Source organism: Scardinius erythrophthalmus (genome assembly GCF_964197995.2).
Source record: "Scardinius erythrophthalmus genome assembly, chromosome: 1".
NCBI classification, from domain to species: Eukaryota; Metazoa; Chordata; class Actinopteri; order Cypriniformes; family Leuciscidae; genus Scardinius; species Scardinius erythrophthalmus.
The window spans coordinates 16,826,889-16,854,763 of NC_138221.1; the positions used below are offsets into that span (position 1 = coordinate 16,826,889).

The 27,875-nt window shown below is 39.9% G+C and overlaps 1 protein-coding gene across 4 annotated transcripts; it reads right to left on the minus strand.

The window, feature by feature from the left end:
- Positions 1–3,903: 3,903 nt before the first annotated feature.
- On the minus strand, positions 3,904–27,875 carry LOC308687604 (uncharacterized protein). 4 transcript variants are annotated; one of them, XM_081360262.1, is made up of 3 exons: positions 27,837–27,875; positions 21,549–21,739; positions 3,904–6,705 (listed from the first exon to the last, which is right to left on the minus strand). In XM_081360262.1, the coding sequence occupies exons 2-3, from the start codon at positions 21,604–21,606 to the stop codon at positions 4,940–4,942; spliced, it is 1,824 nt and encodes a 607-aa protein (XP_081216388.1). In that variant the 5' UTR covers positions 21,607–21,739; positions 27,837–27,875; the 3' UTR covers positions 3,904–4,939. The 4 variants fall into 4 exon arrangements, with proteins under 4 accessions (XP_081216388.1, XP_081216389.1, XP_081216391.1 ...); XM_081360263.1 differs by having other exon boundaries at positions 3,910–6,705; positions 21,549–21,734; positions 27,837–27,870; XM_081360265.1 differs by having other exon boundaries at positions 3,910–6,667; positions 21,545–21,734; positions 27,837–27,858.

Consider the following 27,875-nt stretch of genomic DNA (forward strand, 5'->3'; position numbering starts at 1 on the left):
AACACTCATTCAACAAGCCATTCAGGATCATCAGCAGATCATCTCAATTTATTCTGAGTGTTTGCTATATTGATAGACAATAGTGTTTTTCACAATGTAACAAGGATAAATCATCAATAATAAAACAAAATAATTTAATAAATAGGCCTAACCTATCTTTATGAAGATCTACAGGCAAAAAACTACAACACCATAATACAGGGTTCACCAATCTCGGTCCTGGAGGGCCGCTGTCCCTGCAGAGTTTAGCTCCAACCAGCTCCAACACCTGTTTGAAAGTTTCTACACTCAAAAAAATGCTGGGTTGTTTCTGTAAACAAATTGTTGGGTTGATTGTGCTGGGTCAAAAAGTTGGGTTGTTTGGGGTACTGTAAACACATTATTGGGTTGCTCATGCTGGGTCAAATGAGTTGTAAGGGGGTCATTCACAAATAAACTGCTGGTTGGGTTATTTTGACCCAGCAACTGGTTACTTTTTTCATTATTTGCGGAACTTTCTGGATTCTTCACTTCTGACTCGAGGAGCACGCCACTCGGAGCAGCTGTTTTATGGTAAGTTAATATGAATGTTTACCTATATTTTTAATAAGTTGTGGTGGTAGCAGAAAGCTAATTTCACTGTTCAACATACAGTCTTTGATATGGAAGTGTGAGGGGTAACTTATTTATTCTGTGAAACATTAATTAGCCACAGCTAGCCGGTTAGAATTTTTGACAAAATCAAATGCCACATCGTTAAATCCTTAGTTGAAATTAAACCAGCTATATCAGCAGCCTTTTTGAAATATGCAGTTTAAATTCTAAATTCATTATTTAATTATCGTAGGCCTATTCATTGTGGACGTTGCGTATTTAAAAGTGAGAAAAGCGTTTTGTATGAAATCCATACGCGCACTTTCCTCACAGGGCTCGTACGTAAAATCAGCGGGAAATGAGTCTCTTATGTAGGCTAGCTAGTGAGTTGTGAGTAAAAAGTCTGCTGGAGTAGTTTTAGAAACACTCGTCAGAAGAAGTGACTGAGGTAAGTTCCAGCACAGTCTGCGTGTGTCTTCTGTACTGTCTCGAACCATCGTTTCTGCCAAAAAAAAAAAAAAAAGTTTTCAAGAGCTGAATATAGCCTAGTTTTTTTTAGTAAATGTATGACTTGCAATCTTTATAAACAGCGACTGAGGACAGGAGAAATAAATGGACAGACGCCAGTTTTGAGAAGAAAAGTAGGCTATACCCGTTTAGTTGAACGAAAAATCGTCAATATTTAAAACTTAAAAAATGTAAACTTACATGATAGCCTACCCTACCACCATGCATGTCATCTTTCATTTTATTGTCTGTAAGTTAACATCTAAACGAGGCGATCATCAGCGCTGCCAGTCAGGAGATTAACGAGCAGCTTTGTGGGTTTGTGAGTTTTAATGTTAAAGACACTATCAACATTACAGTAATATTTTACTTTAATAAGATGTTTTATTTTAATGCCTTAATGTTGATCATATTTGTCCAAATTACTCTTACTATACTTTTATTACTATTACTATAATTCAGTTTGCAAATACTGAATACACGTTTTGTTTGTTTTTCACATTTGGTCATTTGGTAATGTTTGCAATAATTTTAATTGCATATTCAATAATAAATTGATACTTCCACAAAAAAAGCTTAACTTGCATGTCAGTTTTATTGCAACACTCTAAGTGATTGTCCGGGAAGCAGACACACTCTGTCAGTTTAAATCTAAACTAAAACGCATCTCTTTTACCTGCCATTCATATAGAACATTATACATTTCTATTATTCAAATCAGTTAAATGATTATTAGGCAGCATAGGTCAGCCGGAACCAGGGACACTTTCCTATAACACCTGATGTACTCATTATTTAATAAGAAGAATGGCATGTATGCTAATGTTTGCCTTTCTGTTCATTCTAAAGTTTACTGAAGTCAGTCGGATCCAGGCCGTATCCAGATCAGAAGTTGGACCTGCGCCTGGACCCATCCATGACGCATCCCTGAAGGGCCAGCCTCATCAGCCTTGTGAAGGCCTCATCGACACAACTGATCCTCAACAAACTCGTCTCCATACCGGTGTGATGACTCCGACTTCCAACCAGATGGAACTGGATAAATATTCTGAATTTTCTTATTCAATCTGACCTCTGACCTGTAATGCTGCCTGGATCATAATCATACATTGTTCGCTCATTGGCCAGAGGAGAACTGAGCGACTGAGACTGGGTTCTCCCAAGGTTTTTTTCTCCATTCTGTCACTGATGGAGTTTTGGTTCCTTGCCACTGTTGCCTTGGCTTTTGGCTTGCTTAGTTGGGGACATTTAATATTCAACAATATTATTGATTTGCCTTAAGGTGGACGATGACGCAATTTTCTTCTAGAAACAAACTTTGTTGTATTATATTCACGTTACAGTATCACTGTGAAGCTGCTTTGATACAGTCTGTATTGTAAAAAGCGCTATAGCCTATAAATAAAGATGACTTGACTTGACTTGTGTAATCAACAGGTGAGGACCAACATGGTTTAATATTTACAAAATGAGATGACTGGTGAATTGCTGCACATTCTGTGTCTCAGGGATGAAATGAGGGGGACATGTCAGACCTTTGACATTGATTAACATTTGTATTCGATAAAGAAAAGTATTAAAGAAATGTATAAAATAAAATAAAATAAAATAAAAAAAATGAGATTGAAATCATACAGTGGCCTCTCTGGTTTATTGTATTACAGAGATAATTATTTTACATTCATAATATAACAAATATTTATTTCTAATTTTATTAAGGCAATGAGACAAGAAATAACCCAGCACATGAGTAAGACTTAACGCAGCAAGAGGGTTAATTTCACCCACTGGTTGGGTCAAATGAATGACCCAGAAATATGGGTTGAATGGCAAAACCCAGCACTTGGGTCAAACCAACCCAGCGCGTGTTCTGTCCAATAGTGACCCAGCGGTGTGGTTAAGGTTGGGTTATTTTTTAACCCAGCAGTTTTTAGAGTGTAGTATGCCTAGTGAGACCTTGATTAGCTGGTTCAGGTGTGTTTAATTGGGGTTAGAGCTAAACTCTGCAGGACAGCGGCCCTCCAGGACCGAGATTGGTGAACCCTGCCATAATATGTGAATCTAAATATAGTTTGACTTTATAAAAACTATTAATTGCAGTAAAGTAATTCCATCATTAACATGTTACAGATTTGTGTCTACAGAAACTACAGGGGAAATATAAAGTGTTAGAATATACATCAATTTTAATAAGTAAATGTAATCTGCCAAAGATAAATGTCGGTACTATTAAAGTGTGAAAGGGACTTTTTCAATCACAGCTAGCTGTTGTTCTGCCTCTGGATATAGTCCAATCGGCGTTTAAGGGTTAGTTCACCCAAAAATGAAAATTCTGTCAGTAATTATTCATCCTCATGTTGTTCCAAACCCGTAAGACCTTCGTTCATCTTCGGAACACAAATTAAGATATTTTTTCTTAAATCTGAAGGCTGTCTCACTCCTCCATAGGCTTCTAAGGGAATGAAACTTGCTGGCCCAGAAAATGTATTAAAGACATCGTTAATATAGTCCAAATGACTAAAGTGGCTAAAAAGTTTATAAAGCGACGAGAATACTTTGTGCGCAAAAAACAAACAAAAAAAATAACGACTTTATTCCACTTTTCATTTTCTTCTTTCTGGGCCTCGAGTTTTTTCACATAGTATTTTAGCGTAGCACGTCTGTGTTGTACGTCACACGTAGGCTCACTATTGGCTGACGCTGGTCATGTGTGTGATGCGTGGTGCAACACAGAAGCGCTGCGCAGATTTACTACGTGAAAAAACTCGAGGCCCAGAGAGAAGGAAATGAAAAGTGGAATAAAGTCTCTTTTTTTTTTTTTTTGCACACAAAAAGTATTCTCGTCGCTTTATAAACTTAAAGGGATAGTTCACCCAAAAATGAAAATTCTGTCAGTAATTACTCACCCTCATGTTGATCCAACCATGTAAGTCTTTCATTCATCTTCGGATCACAAATTAATATTTTTGTGATTAAATATGAGAGCTGGAATACTCCTCCATTGGCTTTAAGGGGGCCCAAACTTGTCCGTCCAGAAAGTCAGTGAAGAAAATGTTTAAATAGTCCATGCCACTACAGTGGCTCAACCATACGTTTCTCAAGCAACGATAATACTTTTCGTGCGAAAAAAACAAACAAAAGAACGACTTTATTCAACTATTCATTTTCTCTCTTGTAGGCCTCTGACGTTCGTTCACGAGAGCTCCATGATGCATGCGCGAGAACTGAACGGACGACGGTCTTCTTCTACTACTACTTGTTACTGGCTGCTCACTCCTTAGGAGTATTACCGCCACCTAGGGTACAAGATGACGTGCTGGCATAGCCGGATGCATGTCATGCATACGTTTTTTTTTTTTCCTGTTCTGGACTCGGTCTTGGCTCGGACTCGAACCTTTTTGGACTCGGTCTTGACTTGGACTCAACAAAGGTGGTCTTGACTAAAGCCCTAATTTACACTTTTCCAGTTTCGTCAGGAATGCAGCCCAGACCTCCTCCTGAAGTTGTGACCACCTGTGAGTTGCCGGGGAAAGTTCAAATTGCCGTCTAAAGGTTACACGGTTGTTGATGGGCCCTGTTTCTCATGACATTTTCTTTTTACTTTTTTGTTTAAGATTTATTTTGATTGTATCTAACATGTCCTGTGCTGTAGACATGGTTATTATGTATTTAGTCATGTTGTACCAGTCCAATATGACAGTCAGTTGAAATAAACCTTGTGTTGTAAGAAAACTTGTTTTATTTGTTATGAATCTATTTTGATGCGTTTTCCCATAACTTTTGTAATTTTACATATATTTAAAAATATCAAAATGAATATCAATGTCGCAATTTCAAATTTTGTCAATAACGTGCACCCCTACCTTGATCTCAGACTGAGGTGATGTGGTTTCTCCACTGTATGGATCTTCATGTGTCGCTTCAGGTGACTTTTAAAATAGAAACTCTTTCCACACTGATCACAAGTGAATGGCTTCTCTCCAGTGTGGATCATCTCATGTGTTTTTTTGTCTGCCAACTGAATGAATCTCTTGTCACAGTGTGAACACTTGTAAGGTTTTTCTCCAGTGTGGATCTTCTCATGTCTTTTCAGACTTGCCGACTGACTGAATCTCTCGTCACAGTGTGAACACTTGTAAGGTTTTTCTCCAGTGTGAATTCTCTGGTGCCGTTTTAAACTGTCCGCTCTAGTAAAAGTCTTCTCACACTCAAAGCACATGTACTCTATCACACCATTGTGAATTTTCTGATGTTCATGTAAAGTGTGCCGCACTGAAAAACTCTTTCCACACACAGAACATGAATGCGGCTTCTCCTTCATATGAACTGTCAGGTGTCTCTTCAAGGCTGATGTACAGAGAAATGTTTTGCCGCATTGATCACATGTGTATGGCTTCTCTCCGGTGTGAATCCTCATGTGAAGATTAAGACTTTGTTTGTTTGAGAATCTCTTTCCACACTGATCACATGTGAACGGCTTCTCTCCAGTGTGGATCCTCATGTGTAATTTATGGTGTGAAGATTGACTAAAATCTTTCCCACATTGATCACACTTAAATGGCTTCTCTTCAGTGTGAACTCTCATGTGAACATTAAGAGTCTGTTTGGTTGTGAAACTCTTCCCACATTGATAGCATACATGCAGCTTCTCTCCAGTGTGGATCATCATGTGGTGCTCAAAACTGTGTTTGCTTGATAAACTCTTCCCACACTGATCACACTTGTAAGGTTTTTCTCCAGTGTGGATCCTCTCATGTCTTTTCAGATTTGCCAACTGACCGAATCTCGTGTCACAGTGTGAACACTTGTAAGGTTTTTCTCCAGTGTGGTTCCTCTCATGTGTTTTCAGATTTTCTGACCGACTGAATCTCTTGTCACAGTGTGAACACTTGTAAGGTTTTTCTCCAGTGTGAATTCTCTGGTGCAGTTTTAAACAGTTCGCTCTGGTAAAAGTCTTCCCACACTCAAAGCAAATGTACTCTCTCAGACCAGTGTGAATTTTCTGATGTTCATGTAAATATTGCATCTGTGAAAAACTCTTTCCACACACAGAACATGAATGTGGCTTCTCCTTCGTATGAACTGTCAGGTGTGTCTTCAGGTGTGATGTACAGAGAAATGTTTTGCCGCATTGATCACATGTGAACGGCTTCTCTCCAGTGTGGATCATCATGTGTAATTTATGGTGTGAAGATTGACTGAAATCTTTCCCACATTGATCACACTTAAATGGCTTTTCTTCAGTGTGAACTCTCATGTGACAATTAAGAGTCTGTTTGGTTGTAAAACTCTTTCCACACTGATAGCATACATGCAGCTTCTCTCCAGTGTGGATCATCATGTGTTGCTCAAAACTTTGTTTGCTTGACAAACTCTTCCCACACTGAGTGCAGGTGAAAGATTTCTTGGCTCTTCTTTTCTTTAAAAATGTCTTTTTAGTCTTTGAGCGACTCAAAGTTTTTTCTCCAGGTTTGACATGATGTTCCTCCTCCACTTCACTCAGTTCTTCACTCTCCTCCTTCACTTCACTCAGTTCTTCACTCTCCTCCTCCTCCTCCACTTCGCTCAGTTCTTCACTCTCCTCCTCCTCCTCCACTTCGCTCAGTTCTTCACTCTCCTCCTCCACTTAATTAAAAGAGAAATATAATGTGAAAGGACATGAAAGTGAGCCCTGATGTAATAGTAGAAAGTAGACAACTGCTATAAAATATTATGATAATCCGATGCCTTTTTATAAATTGATTATATGTCCTTGAAACTTTTAGAATAGAATAAACCTAGGGATTAGAAAAGGGATTAGAATAAACTGCTGCTTCAATGTACAGTGAGGAAAATAAGTATTTGAACACACTGCTATTTTGCAAGTTCGCCCACTTGGAAATCATGGAGGGGTCTGAAATTGTCATCGTAGGTGCATGTCCACTGTGAGGGACATAAAAAATCCAGAAATCACAATATATGATTTTTTAACTATTTATTTGTATGATACAGCTGCAAATAAGTATTTGAACACCTGTCTATCAGCTAGAATTCTGAACCTCAAAGACCTGTTAGTCTGCCTTTAAAATGTCCACCTCCACTCCATTTATTATCCTAAATTAGATGCACCTGTTTGAGGTCGTTAGCTTGTCCACCCCATACAATCAGTAAGAATCCAACTACTAACATGGCCAAGACCAAAGAGCCGTCCAAAGACACTAGAGACAAAATTGTACACCTCCACAAGGCTGGAAAGGGCTATGGGGAAATTGCCAAGCAGCTTGGTGAAAAAAGGTCCACTGTTGGAGCAATCATTATAAAATGGAAGAAGCTAAACATGACTGTCAATCTCCCTCGGACTGGGGCTCCATGCAAGATCTCACCTCGTGGGGTCTCAATGATCCTAAGAAAGGTGAGAAAATCAGCCCAGAACTACACGGGAGGAGCTGGTCAATGACCTGAAATGAGCTGGGACCACCGTTTCCAAGGTTACTTTTGGTAATACACTATAGCCCTATTAGCACGGGATTAGTATTACCAAGGGACCTCAGGTAATTTGTAATATTTGCAGAGGTCGTCTGTGATTTTTATCCCGTGCAAATCTGCCATGTCTGTAAAAATTTCCCCTAAAATTACCTACCGTATTTCGGCCAACACAGGGGTCCTCTGATAATACCAGTCCCGTGCGAATCCCCATGTCTGTGATTTGGGCTGTTTTTTTTTGTTGGCCTATCGTTTCCTAAAGAATGTAATAACCATTATGGGCCGTTTAACAGTCCATTTTACGTCTGTATTAAAACTATATTAACAATAAAATCTCTCGATATGCCCTACTCCAATCCGATTATAGTTTTTCTCCAATAAAAACTATGAAATGCTGCACAAGAGAAAACAAACTACAGTAAAGACGTGACCCGGAAACTCGGACCGTTGTCATGGAAACGTTAAACTAAGCATGTTGGCGCAACATGGAAGCTGTTTTGGAAAGTGTTGACACTTTTTGTGGTAATATTAGTCTGTATCGTGGAGCATTTCTTTGTCCCACACGGCCTCTAAAGACGTCCATCCTGTAAGTATCCCAAGAAATCAAAGTGTGAAAGAGTAAAAATTATATAAAATATATAATATATTTCTCTAATAAATTGGTTTTAAATAAGTTCTTTTTTGAATTGCAATACTGCAACGCGATCTTCGTTTCTGCATGTTCAGCTAGTGAAGTGGGAATGGGTGGGCGCACGCTGTAAAATCCGTAAAATAGAGGGAATTACGGACCATTTATTTGCCCGTGTGAATGAGCCACCAAAAACACAGACGTCAGGAGGTAATTTCTTAATTACAGAGGTTCAGGGGTAATACTAATCCCATGCGAATAGGGCTTAAGACGTCATGGTTTGAAATCATGCATGGCACGGAAGGTTCCCCTGCTTAAACCAGCACATGTCAAGGTCCGTCTTAAGTTTGCCAATCACCATTTGGATGATCCAGAGGAGTCATGGGAGAAAGTCATGTGGTCAGATGAGACCAAAATAGAACTTTTTGGTCATAATTCCACTAAACGTGTTTGGAGGAAGAAGAATGATGAGTACCATCCCAAGAACACCATCCCTACTGTGAAGCATGGGGGTGGTAGCATCACGCTTTGGGGGTGTTTTCCTGCACATGGGACAGGGCGACTGCACTGTATTAAGGAGAGGATGACCTAAGTTTAGTGACAACATGTTACAATGATTACATGATACAATGACTAGTAGGCTGTTTGTATTGCTTAACACAAATTTAACGATTTCAATTCAATACTTGGGATTTGATTTAAATCTTGATTCAATATTGACTAATTTTGGATAAATATTAGGAAGGCTACAGTAGATAGCCCACATGTTATTTTTTTCTCATGAAAAAAAAAAAACACATAATGCTATGTAACCATATATGAGCCCTATCAGCTGGTATTATTAAAGGTTACAAATAACTAATTAAATCAAATATAATGTGGTTTTCATTATAATAACAATTATGTAATGACAAGTAAAAATATAATAAATATGTAAAAAAGTGCAGTGCACATATTCAGCAAAATACTCCTCTTTATCTATTTGTTTTAGTCATCTAACATGCTGCTGGTCATTAAATGGTTTAAATGTAACGTTCTGTGACACAATTGTTCCCCTGTTTCATATCAAAAGTAACCTGCTCTGTCTTGTTTGACGGTCTTCGTGTCCTCTTTGCTCCGCGATTTTTCTCTGCGTGAGAAAACGGATGTGTGGCGTGAGCGTGTGAAGAGTCTCGCGCTGAATGCGTCGAGTTGGCAGCTCTGCTTTTCATTCATTTCATGTTTTATTTCATTCTTTTTAGAAAGAAATGAAAAGGAGCAGAAAGAAGATAAACGTATAATATCTGCCCCTTATCAACATAAATTACATTACAATTCCAAAGAGGTGCGCTTACAACACGTCTACTTTGCAGCACATATACAAGGTCATAAAGCAAATATCACATTTTCCTGCTAAATAGCAGCATTATATTTCTCTATTAGTAATGCTTTTACACACTTCTTGAAAACAAAAAACGATGTTGAGGTTTTAATTTCAGGTTTAGATTGTTCCACAGACTGACACCTTGTATTGAGACACATCTTTCCTTTGATTTTGTTCTAAACTCGGGTTTCTGAAATACTTCAGTTCCTCTTAAATTGAATCTACTAACTCTTGATGAATCTGTTTTGCTATTTATCAGGTAATGTTTTCAGGTGAGCTTTATACATTATTTTTAGAAGGCTATATTCTAATAAATCATTGAATTTTAAGGTTTTTAATTGTATAAATATTGGATTTGTGTGGGCCCTATGTTCACTTCCATTTACAACGCGAATGGCACGTTTTTGTAATTTAAAAACTGGTTCTATATAAGTCTTATTTGCACTTCCCTATGCTTTACTGCAATAGGTCAGATGTGGAACAATCAATGAATTATATAACAAAAACAAGGCACATTTATTAACAGATTCTTTTACCTTGCTTTTGGAAGCGGGATGGATCCGGATAGATCAGCGGCGATCATAGACTGTAGGCGGCGTTCCTCCTTCCAGCATGCTGCTTCTCCATGTGAGGACTGTTTACATTAGACTAGAAGTGCACACCGGACGCATGGTTATACATGAATTTTTTACATCAGAGTGCGCACGTGTTTCGCGCAGCATATACGCAGTGTTTGTTTAAGCGGTTGATGGAAAATAAGCTATAATGCGCGTTCTAAAAATCTCAATTCAGATCTATTATTTTTCACGGTATTTTGAAGTACCGTGTATTATTTTTTCACGGTATTTTGTTTGTAAATGAGAAGTGGTTCTCAAACAGTTTACCTGGATAAATAAAGGTAATTAAAGGTTAATAAGTGCCCGTGATATCAATATCGTGCATATTCATTACCGCAATTTATCGCATTACCGAATACCGGCACATGTCTAGTCGAGGCTGGGTCTTCCAACATGACAATGACCCGAAGCACACAGCCAGGATAACCAAGGAGTGGCTCTGTAAGAAGCATATCAAGGCTCTGGTGTGGCCTAGCCAGTCTCCAGACCTAAACCCAATAGAGAATCTTTGGAGGGAGCTCAAACTCCGTGTTTCTCAGCGACAGCCCAGAAACCTGACTGATCTAGAGAAGATCTGTGTGGAGGAGTGGGCCAAAATCCCTCCTGCAGTGTGTGCAAACCTGGTGAAAAACTACAGGAAACGTTTGACCTCTGTCATTGCAAACAAAGGCTACTGTACCAAATATTGACATTGATTTTCTCAGGTGTTCAAATACTTATTTGCAGCTGTATCATACAAATAAATAGTTAAATCATACATTGTGATTTCTGGATTTTTTTTTTTTTAGATTATGTCTCTCACAGTGGACATGCACCTACGATGACAATTTCAGACCCCTCCATGATTCCTAAGTGGGAGAACTTGCAAAATAGCAGAGTGTTCAAATACTTATTTTCCTCACTGTATATGTAATGAGTGATTATAGTCAAGGTATTAATCAATATTTTTTCCTTCTAAATATCAAATGAGTTGAATGACTTCTGTGAGGATTTTACTTCGTTATAGAAGTTACCAGTGTGATCACTGAAATTTTCTTTTCATGTATTCTTTAATGTCTGTAGTTGATATTTGAATGAAGTAACAATGTTTGCTCATTTAACTCTGCTTCAAGAAATTAAATAAGGAAATGTTTTGTGTTTGAGAAAGGTCTTCAACATGTTAAAACACATAGGGGTTATTGAAGTCTATATTGAAGTCTGATGGCAGAACAATGAACGAGATCAACCCAACATAGTTGCACAGTTACTTTTCGAGAGAGAACAGGTGGATATCGAGCGGCTCATGCAAAATTGTAACACTGATCTTGCACGTAGAACATTAAAATATAACTTTGTGTGCTATCGATTTGCTGTACATTTCACACGATGGGAGGGGTTGTTGAGGTGGGGTGGGGGAGGTGCGGGGTCACGGGGCAGCAGCGCATGTACCATGGGGGTCGCGGACTAAAAAAGTTTGGGAACCCCTGGTTTAAGGGACCATTTCTCAGTTAAAGCCTTACTTTCCATTTAGACTAAAGTGTCCTATCCTTGAGAGAAAGAACTTGTTATCTTGATGTTTTGAGACAAGACTCCTGTTTATAGTTAGAGCCTGGCCAAATCCAACCTTGGAAAAGCTGTGTGTCGGTGTGTGTGTGTGTGTGTGTGTGTGTGTGTGTGTGTGTGTGTGTGTGTGTGTGTGTGTGTTAGTCTTCTTGCTTACAGGTTAAGGAACCACTGGCATTATTGGAGATTGACTGAGTTGTTGTTCGAGACATGTTGGCGCCTAGCAACCCAAATCTGCGACCTGGAAGGTCATGACGTGCCTGACTTCAGGATCCGAGTGTCAGATGCATAAGCTATGGAGATATGCTTCAGTCTATCTGTATATGTGTGGAAAATTACTATTGTAATGGAAAATTTTGATTTTCATAGATTTATAGTATTGATTTTCATTGCTTTTAGTAAGACATTGAAATGACCTTTGCTGGACAGTACGTGGTCTCAGCTTTAGTTGACTCAATGTGTGAGTGTGTTTTTAAACTGGGTTACAGGTGGGACAGCAAGGAGGTGGCAGATCAAAGCGAGACCTCTGACCCCTAGGGATAGGTTGTCCAATTTATAACTTGTGAGCTTGTAGGCACAAGCTCAGCAAAAGATGAGACCATGAGCTAGGGAATCTTCCCTTCTTTAGATAAGTCAGAAACCTTGAAAAAATTATATACAAGCTGCTCTGCCGTCCCTTTCTCTGTCGCACTTGTTTCACAGACTGTACTGGACTTCTATGTGGCAACTGGGCCTTCTTGCAAGAATAAATACCTTTTGAAAAGACTATTTGACTCAGAAAATGTCTCTTACACAGTGATTGATTGTTTATTGAATGCTTAATGATTTTTTTGCCACAACATTTCTATTTCTTAGAGATTGAGAATCATTCAACATGTAAGCAATGACGTAGCTTAGACCTTGGAAATCGTATAACTGCTGAGTGTGTGTGTGTGTGTGGAGTGTAGTGTATAACTACTGTGATCTTTGTAATTGTAAGTGGGGCGGCCTACGAACTAAGAAGGGTTATTTAACAACAGAAACTGAATGATCAAATCTGAAAATAAAACATGGCTTATTCATTCTGTTTCTTATTAAAGCTACAGAAGTTATTCAGCCAAAAGCAGTGAGTGATTTTCTTTGTCTTTTGTTCATGACCACAGTTATTGCAAGCCGTTTTGATATGCATATTGCGATATATACCTCTGTGATAGGGCTGAACGATTAATTGCATTTGTGATAATATCGCAATATGATGAAACGCAATTTTTAAGCCTGATTACACTCTGGTCATGTGACAGTCTGCAGACGTAGCATCAACTTGGCGCGCTACGCATATATGCCTGGCATGCAGGAAAGATAATTTTGTTTAATTTATGTGATTTTATGTTATAATATATATTATTAATATATAATGATATATTAAGTTATAGATTCTCTCTCCAACGATTCTGGATCAATTCAGAGTAGTGTTGCACGGTGTACCGATACTTCAAAAGTATCGCGATACTCGGAAATTAAAAACGTCACGATACCTAAATTTATCAGTATCGATACTTAAAAATAAATAAATAAAAAAAACGCCTCCCTATGGACGTCTGTGTTTTTTTCCTGATGCACGGAGCAAAGAACCTGCCGCTGTCAGTGTCATGTGACAAAACACTACAGCGAGATGACTGCATGTGCGAGCACAAGTGGTCCACGTCTCCACGACTCGTTGAAAAAGATGATGCGAGGAGTGACATATGGAAGTACGTTGCCTACCTTGCTCTGTTGCACGGTGCACTGATACTTCAAAAGTAAATCGGAAATTAAAAACGTCACGATTCCTTAATTTATTAGTATCCATACTTCTAAGAATGACCGCGTTCCAGATTTGTAAGGCCGGCGACACACTGGCTGCGTGTCGTGCCCGTTTTTATTTCGGCTCCCATGTTAACTGCCTGCGTGACGTACGTGTCTGGGCGCAGCTCGAGACGCGCGGAAAACGAGTGCATGCTATAAATATAACCGACGCCTATTTTTCACGCGTCACGCAAGCATGTTGGAAGCGTTAATTCCCAGGCAAAATAGAATAGGAAAATATGTTTCTATGTCATTTTGACACGAATACATATTAATAAATGACATTTTGATGGTTGAAAGTTTTGACATAAATACAATAAATGTAATTAAAAAAAATATGATCGATTTTCAAATATTGCACCTCTCAATACAGAACGAATTATTCTGTAGCCTATTTTGCCGTCAACACTGCCGACGTTGTCTTTGCTGCTATATTCCACAACTCTCTCCCCACATGTCAAATATATCACCAATGAGGCTTATCATATGTTACCAATATTAAACATTGTTTAATATAATCGCTGTTCATATTTTTATTCAAAGTTCAGAATCAAGATAAAGCTCTTATGTTTCTTATGATAAATGAGATAATGCTGCTAAATTTATAAAAAAAATTACCTTGAATGTAATTGCTCTAATTTATTTTTTATATTTTTATATTTCATATTTTGTTCAAATGTTTAATATATCTGCTGTTCATATGTTCATCTATTAGTGTGTTATATGATTAGAATGTTGTCCCGGTTTTAAAATAAAGCACAGCAATGATATTTGAGAGTGTTTCTCCCTTTTCAGGAAAAGTATCGAAAAAGTATCGAAATCTCAATACTTGACTTGGTATCGGTATCGAAACAATAATTTTAGTATCGTGACAACACTAATTCAGAGAATTTCAGAATCGAGTCCTCACACACACACACACACACGACACCACTCAAACCTTTCGAAAAATAATCTTTCATAAAGTTTGGAAAGGTCTTAGCAAATTACAAGGACATTCGCGGGCTTTATCGCACAGGTTATGTCGCTTTGATTGATGTTACTCTTGCAGTGTTACTTTCGCCCCCAGAATTTTCCTCACAAAAGCTCTGCTAAGGCATCAGTTGTATCTTTTGATATGCAGTTGGCTTATAAATATATAAAAAATATGAAAATCACTGTGAAGGCTGCTTTCAATTTAAAATACTCTCGGGTGCTTTGTGAATAGCGCTTGCACATGCAGCTGTGAGCGACTCATTGGTTAAATGTACTTGCATCTCAAAATACTTTTATGACGCAAAATTAATGTAAACACGGTCAGTTATATCTTAAACCAACAGGACAAACTACATCTTATATTTCAAAAGAGATCTGTGCATTAGTGTGAATCCAGAAATCTAACCAGAAAAAAAATCACTCACAGCTCTTGAATGGAAAGAGTTCAGACAGCCTACTTTTAAATACTGAAAGCATCTCAAAGGATCCGGCGACTCAAAACGGGGATTGGAGGTAACGGAACAAAAAAAGTAAATAAATTACACTGCCTACTTGTTACGGGGCGAACAAGACATGAGGCGTGCGGATCCATGTGCAAGCTTTTATTCATAAACATAGTAAACAGGCAGGGTCAGACAACGGCAAGCAGGTTTAGTTAGGGCAAGACACAAGAGAAATCCTAGGGCAAGCGTGGGTCTACGATTAGCAAACAATATCCAACAGGGCCAGGCAGAGAGATAATCCAGGTACACAAGCAAAGATCCAAACGAGGGGCAAACAGAGTCCAAAGGGCAAGGCAGAGGGTTAATCCTGGAAACACGGGCAGATGTCAAAACACAAGAAAACAGGCAAGGCATAAACAACTCGGCTCCGTAGAGTAGCTATCGCTAGGATAAGCGCTAAACAATACTCGGCGATCACAGAGAGAAAGTCCAAGGCTTATAAAGAGTGTAATTGGTGATAGTGATTGTGAGATAGTTCTCAGCTGGGAGAGTGATTAGTGTAATCAGCTGGGTGTGTCGTCCGTGCAATGAATGATGGGAAATGCAGTCCAGTGTGCTGTGTGAGTCAATATGGTGGAGAAGCGACCTCTGGTGGCTATCGGGCAGAAGGCCACAGACCGGATTCGTGACAGAGCCCCCCCACAAGGAGCGGCTTCCAGACGCTCCAATACAATCCAGGAGGGTGGTGGAGCGGAGGCGGACCCGGGGGCGGGCTGGAGGGCCAGGCCCGTTGAGCGGAAGAAGGCCCAGAGATTGCAACAGGACGGCAGACCCGGACGAAGCAGGCTGTGCAGGCGACCAGGGCGGGTCAGGCTGTGCAGGCGACCAGGGCAGGTCAGGCTGTGCAGGCGACCAGGAAGGAGATGACCCTTCGGGCGGCCATGGCGGAGACGACCCCTCGGGCGGCCACGGCACAGGAACAGACACCGGCTCAGGAACTGGATAAGACACCGGCTCAGGAACTGGAACAGACACCGGCTCAGGAACTGGAAAAGACACCGGCTCAGGAACTGGAACAGACACCGGCTCAGGAACTGGAACAGACACCGGCTCAGGAACTGGAACAGACACCACCGGAACAGGAACTGGAACAGACACCACCGGAACAGGCACTGGAACTGGCACCACCGGAACAGGCACTGGAACTGGCACCACCGGAACAGGCACTGGAACTGGCACCACCGGAACAGGCACTGGAACTGGCACCACCGGAACAGGCACTGGAACTGGCACCACCGGAACAGGCACTGGAACTGGCACCACCGGAACAGGCACTGGAACTGGCACCACCGGAACAGGCACTGGAACTGGCACCACCGGAACAGGCACTGGAACTGGCACCACCGGCCCAGGCACTGGAACTGGCACCACCGGCCCAGGAACAGACACCACCGGCCCAGGAACAGACACCACCGGCCCAAGTGTGTGCGTAGCCCACACACACCACATGGCTGTGGCCATAATGGCCAGTGTCGCGGTCACTGAGGGCTCAGGAACAGACGCCACCGGCTCAGGCTCAGGAACAGACGCCACCGGCTCAGGAACAGACACAGGCTCGACGGCGGCCATCTTGTCAGGGGACACAGGCTCGGCAGGTGTGACGTGAACAGGCTCAGCGGCGGCCTTCTTGTCCGAAGACACAGGCTCGGCAGGCGTGACGTGAACAGGCTCGGCGGCGGCCATCTTGTCCGAAGACACAGGCTCGGCAGGCGTGACGTGAACAGGCTCGGCGGCGGCCATCTTGTCCGAAGACACAGGCTCGGCAGGCGTGACGTGAACAGGCTCGGCGGCGGCCTCCGGGACAACGGCGGGCTGCTTGGGGACGGCCTCCGGGACGATGGCGGGCTGCTCGGGAACGGCCTCCGGGTCATTGGGGAGGCCGGAGGTCTTCCTCCTCCTCCGCCATCTTCGATGATGAGGTGCAGGTTCAGGTCTGGACGGAATTAATGGCGTATGGAGCTCTGGGCTAGGCAGCGGCGATAAATTCTCTGGGCTGGGCAGCGGCGATGCATTCTCTGGGCTGGGCAGCGGCGATGCATTCTCTGGGCTGGGCAGATCCAGCGATGAGGGCTTTGTGCTGGGCAGATCCAGCGATGAGGGCTTTGTGCTGGGCAGATCCAGCGATGAGGGCTTTGTGCTGGGCAGATCCAGCGATGAGGGCTTTGTGCTGGGCAGATCCAGCGATGAGGGCTTTGTGCTGGGCAGATCCAGCGATGAGGGCTTTGTGCTGGGCAGATCCAGCGATGAGGGCTTTGTGCTGGGCAGATCCAGCGATGAGGGCTTTGTGCTGGGCAGATCCAGCGATGAGGGCTTTGTGCTGGGCAGATCCAGCGATGAGGGCTTTGTGCTGGGCAGATCCAGCGATGAGGGCTTTGTGCTGGGCAGATCCAGCGATGAGGGCTTTGTGCTGGGCAGATCCAGCGATGAGGGCTTTGTGCTGGGCAGATCCAGCGATGAGGGCTTTGAGCTGGGCGGAACCAGCGGCGAAGAGGGCTCTGAGCTGGGCGGAACCAGCGGCGAAGAGGGCTCTGAGCTGGGCGGAACCCGCGGCGAAGAGAGCTTCAAGGTCGACGGAATAAAAGGAAACAAAAGCTCTGCGGGCATGACGCTATCTGTCACAGGCGCAGCGGGCATAACGCTCACAGTCTCAGGGGCGGTGGGCATGACGCATACTGCCTTGGCTTCGGCAGATCTGGCGTGAAGTGCAGGCTCGGCTGGACTGGCGTGAAGTGCAGGCTCGGCTGGACTGGCGTGAAGTGCAGGCTCGGCTGGACTGGCGTGAAGTGCAGGCTCGGCTGGACTGGCGTGAAGCTCTAGCTCGGCTGGACTGGCGTGCTCTAGCTCGGCTGGACTGGCGTGAAGCTCTAGCTCGGCTGGACTGGCGTGAAGCTCTAGCTCGGCTGGACTGGCGTGAAGCTCTAGCTCGGCTGGACTGGCGTGAAGCTCTAGCTCGGCTGGACTGGCGTGAAGCTCTAGCTCGGCTGGACTGGCGTGAAGCTCTGGCTCGGCTGGACTGGCGTGAAGCTCTAGCTCGGCTGGACTGGCGTGAAGCTCTGGCTCGGCTGGACTGGCGTGAAGCTCTGGCTCGGCTGGACTGGCGTGAAGCTCTGGCTCGGCTGGACTGGCGTGAAGCTCTGGCTCGGCTGGACTGGCGTGAAGCTCTGGCTCGGCTGGACTGGCGTGAAGCTCTGGCTCGGCTGGACTGGCGTGAAGCTCTGGCTCGGCTGGACTGGCGTGAAGCTCTGGCTCGGCTGGACTGGCGTGAAGCTCTGGCTCGGCTGGACTGGCGTGAAGCTCTGGCTCGGCTGGACTGGCGTGAAGCTCTGGCTCGGCTGGACTGGCGTGAAGCTCTGGCTCAGCTGGGACTTCGACGGAAAGAGACTGTGGAACGGTGGTTTTGGCAGGACAAGACCCCGTTCGGCTAATCTTCTTGGCCCTCCGTGCTGACATGAGCGGTAGGTCCATCACGCTGGACATTAATCTATGACGTCCAGATACTGATCCGGCGATGGGCCTGATGGGTGGCATGACGTGATCCTCATCCGTGATACCCACAGTGAATAGTGAGCCAACAGTCAAAGCAAAGTCAAAAAAGCCACTCAGTGATGAACGTGGACCCTCACGTCTAAGCTGAGATTGCAATGGTTGATTAATGCCATCACAAAAAATCTCAATCAAGATAATGTCCGGTAAATCAGAATAACGAGAGAAGACTAAAAACTCTCTAATATGGTTCTCTAGTGATCGTGAGCCTTGTTTGAGGGTAAACAATAGTCTTGTAGTGTCCATACCTGACAAATGTCCATCTGAAAAGTTGCTGGATCCTTATGTGGCCGAGTATTCTGTTACGGGGCGAACAAGACATGAGGCGTGCGGATCCATGTGCAAGCTTTTATTCATAAACATAGTAAACAGGCAGGGTCAGACAACGGCAAGCAGGTTTAGTTAGGGCAAGACACAAGAGAAATCCTAGGGCAAGCGTGGGTCTACGATTAGCAAACAATATCCAACAGGGCCAGGCAGAGAGATAATCCAGGTACACAAGCAAAGATCCAAACGAGGGGCAAACAGAGTCCAAAGGGCAAGGCAGAGGGTTAATCCTGGAAACACGGGCAGATGTCAAAACACAAGAAAACAGGCAAGGCATAAACAACTCGGCTCCGTAGAGTAGCTATCGCTAGGATAAGCGCTAAACAATACTCGGCGATCACAGAGAGAAAGTCCAAGGCTTATAAAGAGTGTAATTGGTGATAGTGATTGTGAGATAGTTCTCAGCTGGGAGAGTGATTAGTGTAATCAGCTGGGTGTGTCGTCCGTGCAATGAATGATGGGAAATGCAGTCCAGTGTGCTGTGTGAGTCAATATGGTGGAGAAGCGACCTCTGGTGGCTATCGGGCAGAAGGCCACAGACCGGATTCGTGACACTACTGCAGGGGCGGCTCCAGATAATTTTTAACGCATGTGCTGAGGGGGTGCTAGATCATTGACGGGGGGAGCTGCGCAAAACTTGGCCACTAAATATTTAATATTCAATTATTTTAATGATCACAATTAAAGTTTTAATTTTATTAAATTGAACAAGCGCAACATTCAGCATTTAATCAAATATTCTAAAAGATGTAGGCTATTATAAATGATAATGTTATTTCAACATAATATCTCGTTATTTCGACATAATATGTGTGCATGCAAGCAAGATGTGCATTTGTAAATCCGGTGACACGTGTATTCATTTTTATTAATAAACTAGTGTTTTCTGACAGTGTCAGCTGCAAAGATGAAGTTGACGATCGCCATATAGTGAACGCGCGTTACGCGCCTATAGAGAGAAATTATGCACATAATGGATTACATAATCAGAGACTAGCCTTTTTCTTTTTGTTTTGAATTATTTCGTTTAAAGACATTTTAAGCTTTGTGTATTTGATGTATTTCTCATGTCTGTGTGAGGCATACACTGAGTTTCATTAAGTTAGGATGAGATGTGCTCCAGTTAAAGTGCAATGCAAGTGACCGCGCGGGCGCCTCCGTGATTATTGTCTGTTTGCTTCTTATTCATTAAATCCAGGCAATTGGTTGATGAAAAATTGATTAAAATTAAGAGACAATTTATACAAAACGAAATTCACTTTATAGAAACGCTCTCTACAAAACTAAACTTAAAGGGTTAGTTCACCCAAAAATGAAAATTATGTCATTAATGACTCACCCTCATGTCGTTCCAAGCCCGTAAGACCTCCGTTCATCTTCGGAACACAGTTTAAGATATTTTAGATTTTGTTCGAGAGCTTTCTGTTCCTCCATTGAAAGTCAATGGACGGCATACTGTTCACGTCCAGAAAGGCAATACAGACATCATCAAAGTAGTCCATGTGACATCAGTGGCTCAATCTTAAATTTATCAAGCGACGAGAATACTTTTTGTGCGCAAAAAGTAAACAAAAATAACGACTTTATGCCACTATTCATTTCCTTCTCTCTGGGCCTTGAACTATTTCACGTAGTGTTTTTGCACAGCGTGTCTATGTTGTACGTCACACGTAGGCTCACTATTGGCCGACGCTGGTCATGTGTGATGCGTGTGACGTACAACACAGACGAGCTACGCTGAAACACTACGCGAACTCACTCGAGGCACAGAGAAAAGAAAATTAATAGTGGCATAAAGTCGTTATTTTGGTTTGTTTTAGCGCACAAAAAGTATTCTCGTCGCTTGATAAACTTAAGATTGAGCCACTGATGTCACATGGACTACTTTGATGATGTCTGTATTGCCTTTCTGGACGTGAACAGTATGCCGTCCATTGACTTTCAATGGAGGAACAGAAAGCTCTCAAACTAACTCTAAAATATCTTAAACTGTGTTCCGAAGATGAACGGAGGTCTTACGGGCTTGGAACGACATGAGGGTGAGTCATTAATGACATAATTTTCATTTTTGGGTGAACTAACCCTTTAATGAAGTGGTCAAAATCATGTCTGACCCACTCGTCTCATATTGCGCATCCTATCTCGTGCTGTTCACTTTTCAGAAATCAACATAAATGGAATAAAAATAACATTATAATATTTTAACAAATATTTAATTCAGAATTTTGCACACACAAATTGAAAGGAATTTGTTCAAATCAAGTTCACGGAAAATTGTGCGTACATTTATTAATCATTATGATACTAAAATCATAAAGTAGGCTATGTACAAAAAATCAGATGAGCCCAGAATATATACGCAATTACACATTAAGCATTTTCCTCCCATAGAAAACCATTATAAGAACGCTTAATTTGGCTTAATAAGAATGTCCCCTTATTATGTCGAAATAACGAGATATTATGTCGATACTACTGCTGTGTCCACCGTCTCCACATTCTTGATCAGCGGAAACGATTTTTGCTTGTTTGGGATCTGACTAGCCAGCGTATTTGAAAAAGTTAAGCAAACTTTACTATCTTTTTGACATTTCATCGACATTTGACGTCATTTTTGACATGCTTGAATGTTTTTAACATGAATGTTCTTCAGCATCATGAATGAATTAAGAATAAACACCAACCTCTTTGTTCTTCAGGATCTTCAGTGTGTTTCATTCTGCAGGGTTCTGGATCACTCATGTTCTCACTGTCCTCTTTAATAAACTCAGTCTTTGCAGATTTCAGCTCTTCCTGATGCTCTGATGCCCGTCTTCGCTTGTAGCGGATGGGAATTTACAGCATTTATTGGAAAATTGCTGTGGGAGGAGCTGATCTGACAAAATAAAAAATAATATCAGTTCCTGAATTTGTTTTTATACTAAATATCACATCTAAGCATTATGTCTGTCTGAAGTAAAGTAACTGATATGTATATCTTATGTTATGGCTAACCACAACACTCTCCTGCTTTTTACATTACAATATAGACAGAAACATAGAAATGATAAAGAATATGTGGGTCAATGACGTGACACCTAAATTTTCTGTCCGATCGCATTTTTTCAGAAAAAGATAGGGGTAAACGTACCTATTAAGCTCAAGTACCCATTAAGCACACTACCATCTTGGAGCTCAGATTATAAAAAGAAACAGCAATGTATTATCCTATTTGATGTATTAACCAATTGATGTGTTTGTTACTATATACCTCCTGTAATTTTAAACCAATCAGACCATTGCACACTGAGATATGTGTATCCATGTGTTCACACTGTCTGGTGGCTTTTTTCAAAGCTGTCTGAAAACTTTCACCAGAAGAGGAGCCCCTCAAATGTGCATTTTTTTTATATGTTTAAGCCTTTATTTTGAAGAAGTAGGCTACATCATCTTATTGCAAAATTAAGAGATTAATGTTTAGACTTTTGCATATTATAACCTGGAACCTGGATGTGGGAAATAATTACAGTTAGATCTAAAAGATAGTTTTAGCAACATAGCCCAGATGCTACGAACATAGCTAGCTTACTAGCTGTATAAGATTGTGTGCTATACTAATATATTACTTCACAGGCATTAATGGCTTGTACTTTTAAATACATAACATTATAATTTTACATTTTATTGATAGTCTGTGGTTTTAAACTGCTGTAATTTTTAAAGAATTCATATTATTGTTAGGTGAGCTTAAAGGGTGCACTACTATGACAATCACACAGCTTCAGTGTGACATCAATTAGAAAAAGCATAATTTCATAGATATTGTCAATAATAGTTGTTCATATTAAAATTGGTATAAACTTAATACATTACCTAGATTATTAATTTAGCTAATTATCTTCCTAAAAAATGTAATTTAATATTTATTAATTAAAAATTGTTTTTGCTCCAATTAAGCACAGTGTGCTCCCTTTAAGCTCACCCACATTGAACATCTATGTAAATACTTAATAATCAGAATTTAAATAACTGATGGTTGTCACTATGTTAATCTTCAAAAAAATTATTAATAAACATATTTTCACAGTCTTAAGATGACAAAAGCTAGACGAAACTATAGTGTATGCCCAAAGATGAAAGAGGCATGTCATCTATACGAAGAAGGAGCCATCAGAAACCTGTCGTATCTGTCCAAGAAGTTTGGAGTAGACAGGAAAGCTCTGATCTAGTCCCAGAGAGTTAAAGGGATACTCCACTTTTTTTGGAAATAGGCTCATTTTACAACTCCCCCAGAGTTAAACTGTTGAGTTTTACCGTTTTCGAATCCATTCAGCCGATCTCCGGGTCTGGTGGTACCACTTTTAGCATAGCTTAGCATAGATCATTGAATCGGACAAGACCATTAGCATTTCTCTCAAAAAAATTACCAAGGTTTTGGTAACTACTATGTAGTTACATAGTGTACTAAGACCGACGGAAAATGTAAAGTTGCGATTTTGAGAGTATAGTTCCTAGCCATATCAGCCCAGAAAATCACAACTTTACATTTTCCGTCTGTCTTATTACATGATGTAACTACAGAAGAGTCAAGTTTTAAATAGGAAAAATATCGAAACTCTTTGGTCCTTTTTTTTGAGAGAGATGCTAATGGTCTTGTCCGATTCAATGATCTATGCTAAGCTATGCTAAAACTGGTACCGCCAGACCCGGAGATCGACTGAATGGATTCAAAAACGGTAAAACTCAACTGTTTAACTCTGGGGGAGCTGTAAAATGAGCCTATTTCCAAAAAAAGTGGAGTATCCCTTTAAGGAGCACATTGGTTTGTTTTGTTATTTGATTTTTCAATATGTGTTACTTAGCTGAACGTGGACTAGTCTAGATGTTGCAATGAGTTTGAATGACACGTCACTATGAATAGGATAGGCTACCTGATCAAATTGAATGCCTTGTTGCTTGATTTTAGTGTTCTGTTTTTTTGTGATTGACTCTGTACCTTCAAATAAAACTTTTTTTCAATTATTCCTTAAAAAGGTTGTTTAAATTAAACAAGATTTTTTAATAAAACTTGTTGTGAGCTTATTGGGAACAGGGGTGTGCTTAAAGGGTACAAAACGTACCCATTAAGCACAGCCAGACTTTTTATATTTAATGATGTACATCTTAATTGAAATACTTTTGTCATTTAAAATAAAATGAAATATTATAGTGTGAGAGATTAATATTTTATTTTAAAATAACTTCTTGTACTAAAACCAATATCTTGTGCACTAAAAATGCATCATTGTAGATTTTGGTGAGCTTAATAGGTACGTTTACCCCTGTATATTTGTAGTACCTCTCCCATATATGTACTCACTTTAACTTTTCAAAAACCTTTAGTTATTTGTCATTTTTTTAGTTATTTAAAGTGTCAAAACATCATGTGGTGCGACCGTCCGGCCATAACTTCTGTTTTGAAAACGTATTTGAAATTACTCTAAATTTAGTCAAAAAAATGTTCTGCACTATTTGGCATAATTTCTAAAATGTTTTGTAATCCTGTAAAAAAAAATGTAAGCGTTTGTATTTATATTTCCATCATAATATACAAACAAACTTTGTCCGATGATGTCCGTTAAATTAAATATCCTAATGATTTTTGGAATAAAAGAAAAATCCATAATTTTGTTTTCTGATCTAAGGTCACGTATTATGATTTGCTGCTCAAGAAACATTTCTGATTATTATCAATGTTCATATTTTTGTGGAAACTGTGATACATTTTATATGTCAGGATTATTTGATGAATAGAAATTTCAAAAGAACAGCATTTATTTGAAATAGAATCTTTCGTAACATTATAGCCTAAATATCTTTACTGTCACTTTTTATCAATTGAATGTGTCCTTGATTAATAAAAGTATTAATTAATAATAAAAAAAAAAACTATTGACCCCAAATGTTACCTGGATACAATAGTTTTATAAAATAATTTATATCTATAACATTATTATTTGTTACAAAGAAATTCTAAGTCAAGTTAAGTGAAATGGTGCACTTGTGTTTATGTGATTTTTATAAAAAAAAATGTTTAGAAAATGTTTGTCTTCAGGAAAATTCTGTGAAATTTGTCTAAAATCTGGTTTAAATCCTTTTTTTTGTATAAAATGTATTGTTCATTGATCTCTTTAAATAGATTTTTAACTTTATAAGCGCTTCGTGTCATTTGGAGCGACCACTAATCATGTGGTGCGACCAATAAAAGCAATCACTGTATTAAATTTAAAATAAAATATTTTATTTCTGTGGCTGAAATATGAATCACTGATACAGTCTGCTTTAGTGAATGACATTTTTAAAACATTTGTATCAGTTTTATGTGATTTACAGGAAAAATAAGTCTGTTAACTAGATTTAAGAAGCCAACTTAAACTTTAGAACAAAAAAATGAGATCATTATTTACAAAAACTTAAAAGAAATGCAAATATTTGGTTTCTAAACACTTTAATAACTAAGAACTTGTAAAAAGAAATTTAAGCATGTTAATAATTCATTTTAAGATAAATCACGGTCACACCACGTGGCAGTTTTAAGGCTACGGACAATTCATCTAGATGAAAAAAACACTAAAAATCACTTAAAGGGACTGTATGTAACTTTTTAGGTATTTTATTATCTAAAATCAATATTTTTATTAATAAATATGCCCTCAATGGTGTACAAATACCTATGCCAATGATCAGACTAATCCTTGTAAACGAAGAATTTATTATCTTTAAATACATGGGACGGGTAGGTCCACGGAGGCTTCCATGTAGTTCCGCCATCTTGAAAAACTATAATAGCAGAGAGGGACAAAAAGTACTAGGCCAACGCGTTTCCACAACGCGTTTCCACAACGCGTTTTCGTTCAGAGCCAGGCGTCACGTGACTGAAGTCAGCAGAAGCGGAGGAGCAGAGCAGAAAGAGAGGCGCTTGTCACTGCCGCGGCAAGTTTAAAAGGATGCACTGTACGGTTATTTATACACCGTTCATTCATACATATGCTGAGTCACAGGATAAGGAGTCCTCGTCGTCGGAAAAGTCCAAAATAGACCGTAAAAGGAAACATGACCGGAGATTACAAAAACAAGGGTTAATGTCGGGATAGCTAATGCAGGAGAAAGCTTTCAAAAGAGACGCTGAAGTTTCCTGCTTTCTTCTCGACAGGTAAGTCAATGTTACGGTCTTAATAACAAGCTTTTTTTTCATTGCTTGGTTGTGTACTTTATTATATAGACAGAAGAACATTTATAGTAAAAGTTAAAAAGGCTCTTTGATGAATAGCAGCTATTGAGTAAAGTAGAGAAGTTTTTTATTATATAGACAGAAAAATAATAATATAATATTTATATAATAAAAAACTATATAAGTTTTTTTATTATATAGAGAAGTACTTTATTATATAGACAGAAGAACATTTATAGTAAAAGTTAAACATGCTCTTTGATGAATAGCAGCTATTGAGTAAAGTAACATTAGAGAAGGCTCTGATGATGATGATATCTAACAATGCACGTAGCCTACTTCAAAAAATATAACGAGTAAAGAAGGCTTTATTACTACCTTAGTTAATGTTTTTCACAGTCAGTAATTCATACTGTAACATTCTTTTTTCGTTGTTTCAAGTTTCAGTTTGTTTTAAATAACAAACCTGTTCACCCGAAGAAAAACTCGAAGTGCTAAGACATCCTGTCATAGCTTTTTGGTACATAACGGCTACCGTAGATGCAACGCGCATTTGAAAAAGTGAGGCGCTGGAGAGCATTATTCGTTTGAATGCAAAATACAATTTCACCACTAGATGGGAGAAATTCCTACTTACAGTCCCTTTAAATTACATTTTTTATCTGAATTTACGTACACAAAATCCTTAATGTTTGAATAATTGCAACAGGTTTTTTTTTTTTTTTTTTGGTATTTTAAAATTGGCCTGTCGAAAATCCTATGTCATTGACCCATAAACATCATAATATGTCTTCCAAATATTAACAATGTTCAGAAAAAGAAAAAAAAAACAGTTGAAAGTATGGACACAGAATAAACTTATATTTGTGAGCAACAAATAGTCTATTGACACCAATGAAATGACCTTTAAGTGTCAATTTACAGGAGATCTGAAGACATCAGCATAATAAATGAGGTGAAAACAGGAACTATTGTCATGAAATAAAGAGTGTTTTCAGCAGATCTGTTAATATCGATGAGCCTCAGACTATCAACACTCATTCAACAAGCCATTCAGGATCATCAGCAGATCGTCTTTATTCTGAGTGTTTGCTGTTAGAAACACATTATTTGAGTCAGGATAACTTACATGATAAAAGCCTGTTAAACTGCCCTATTGAAAGAAAATACAGTTGCTTCTCACCATATGACACATAAACAAACCAAACATAATTAACCACCTCATCTAAATAACTACAACAGCATAATGCTAATATCTAAAATATATTTTGATTTTCTAGTAATTACAATCATTGCAATAATGTTATTCAAAACTGACAATGATCCTAAAAAACTCATCAAATCAATGCATCTGTATAAGCTCATCATTTTCTCTCACAGATCTCAAACTTTAACTCTTGACATTCAGTATCAGTTCTTACTCCAAACATCGAGACAATCACACAAACGAACACAAAATCGACCAGGGGTGCGTTTCCCGAAAGCATCGCTGGCCAACTATGGTCGCAAGTTCCGTCGTTACCAATAGAGTTCAATGGACATTGCGATCATAGTTGGATAACGATGCTTTCGGGAAACGCACTCCTGGTCTGAATGAACTCAACATATTCTCCTCATGCTCGCTGCTGCTGCACTAAATATTTATGTCAGTAGGAAGACGCCAGAAAAGACGAACATCGCTGTGATCGATTAAAACAATACAGAAATGAGAATAAATCAAACTGTATAAAGTGTGTGTGATGGTTGTGTAAATATGAGAAATACAGTGAACTACTCTCCTCACCTCAGAAGACTCTTCTTCTTCTACTACTTATTCTTCTTT

Excerpts from the sequence above, each read along its gene's own strand:
- LOC308687604 (XM_081360262.1), bottom strand. The coding sequence starts at position 21,606 with ATGAGTGATCCAGAACCCTGCAGAATGAAACACACTGAAGATCCTGAA. Across the intron at positions 6,706-21,548 it reads AGATCCTGAAGAACAAAGAG|TGGAGGAGGAGAGTGAAGAA; the intron begins GTTGGTGTTTAT and ends CTTTTAATTAAG.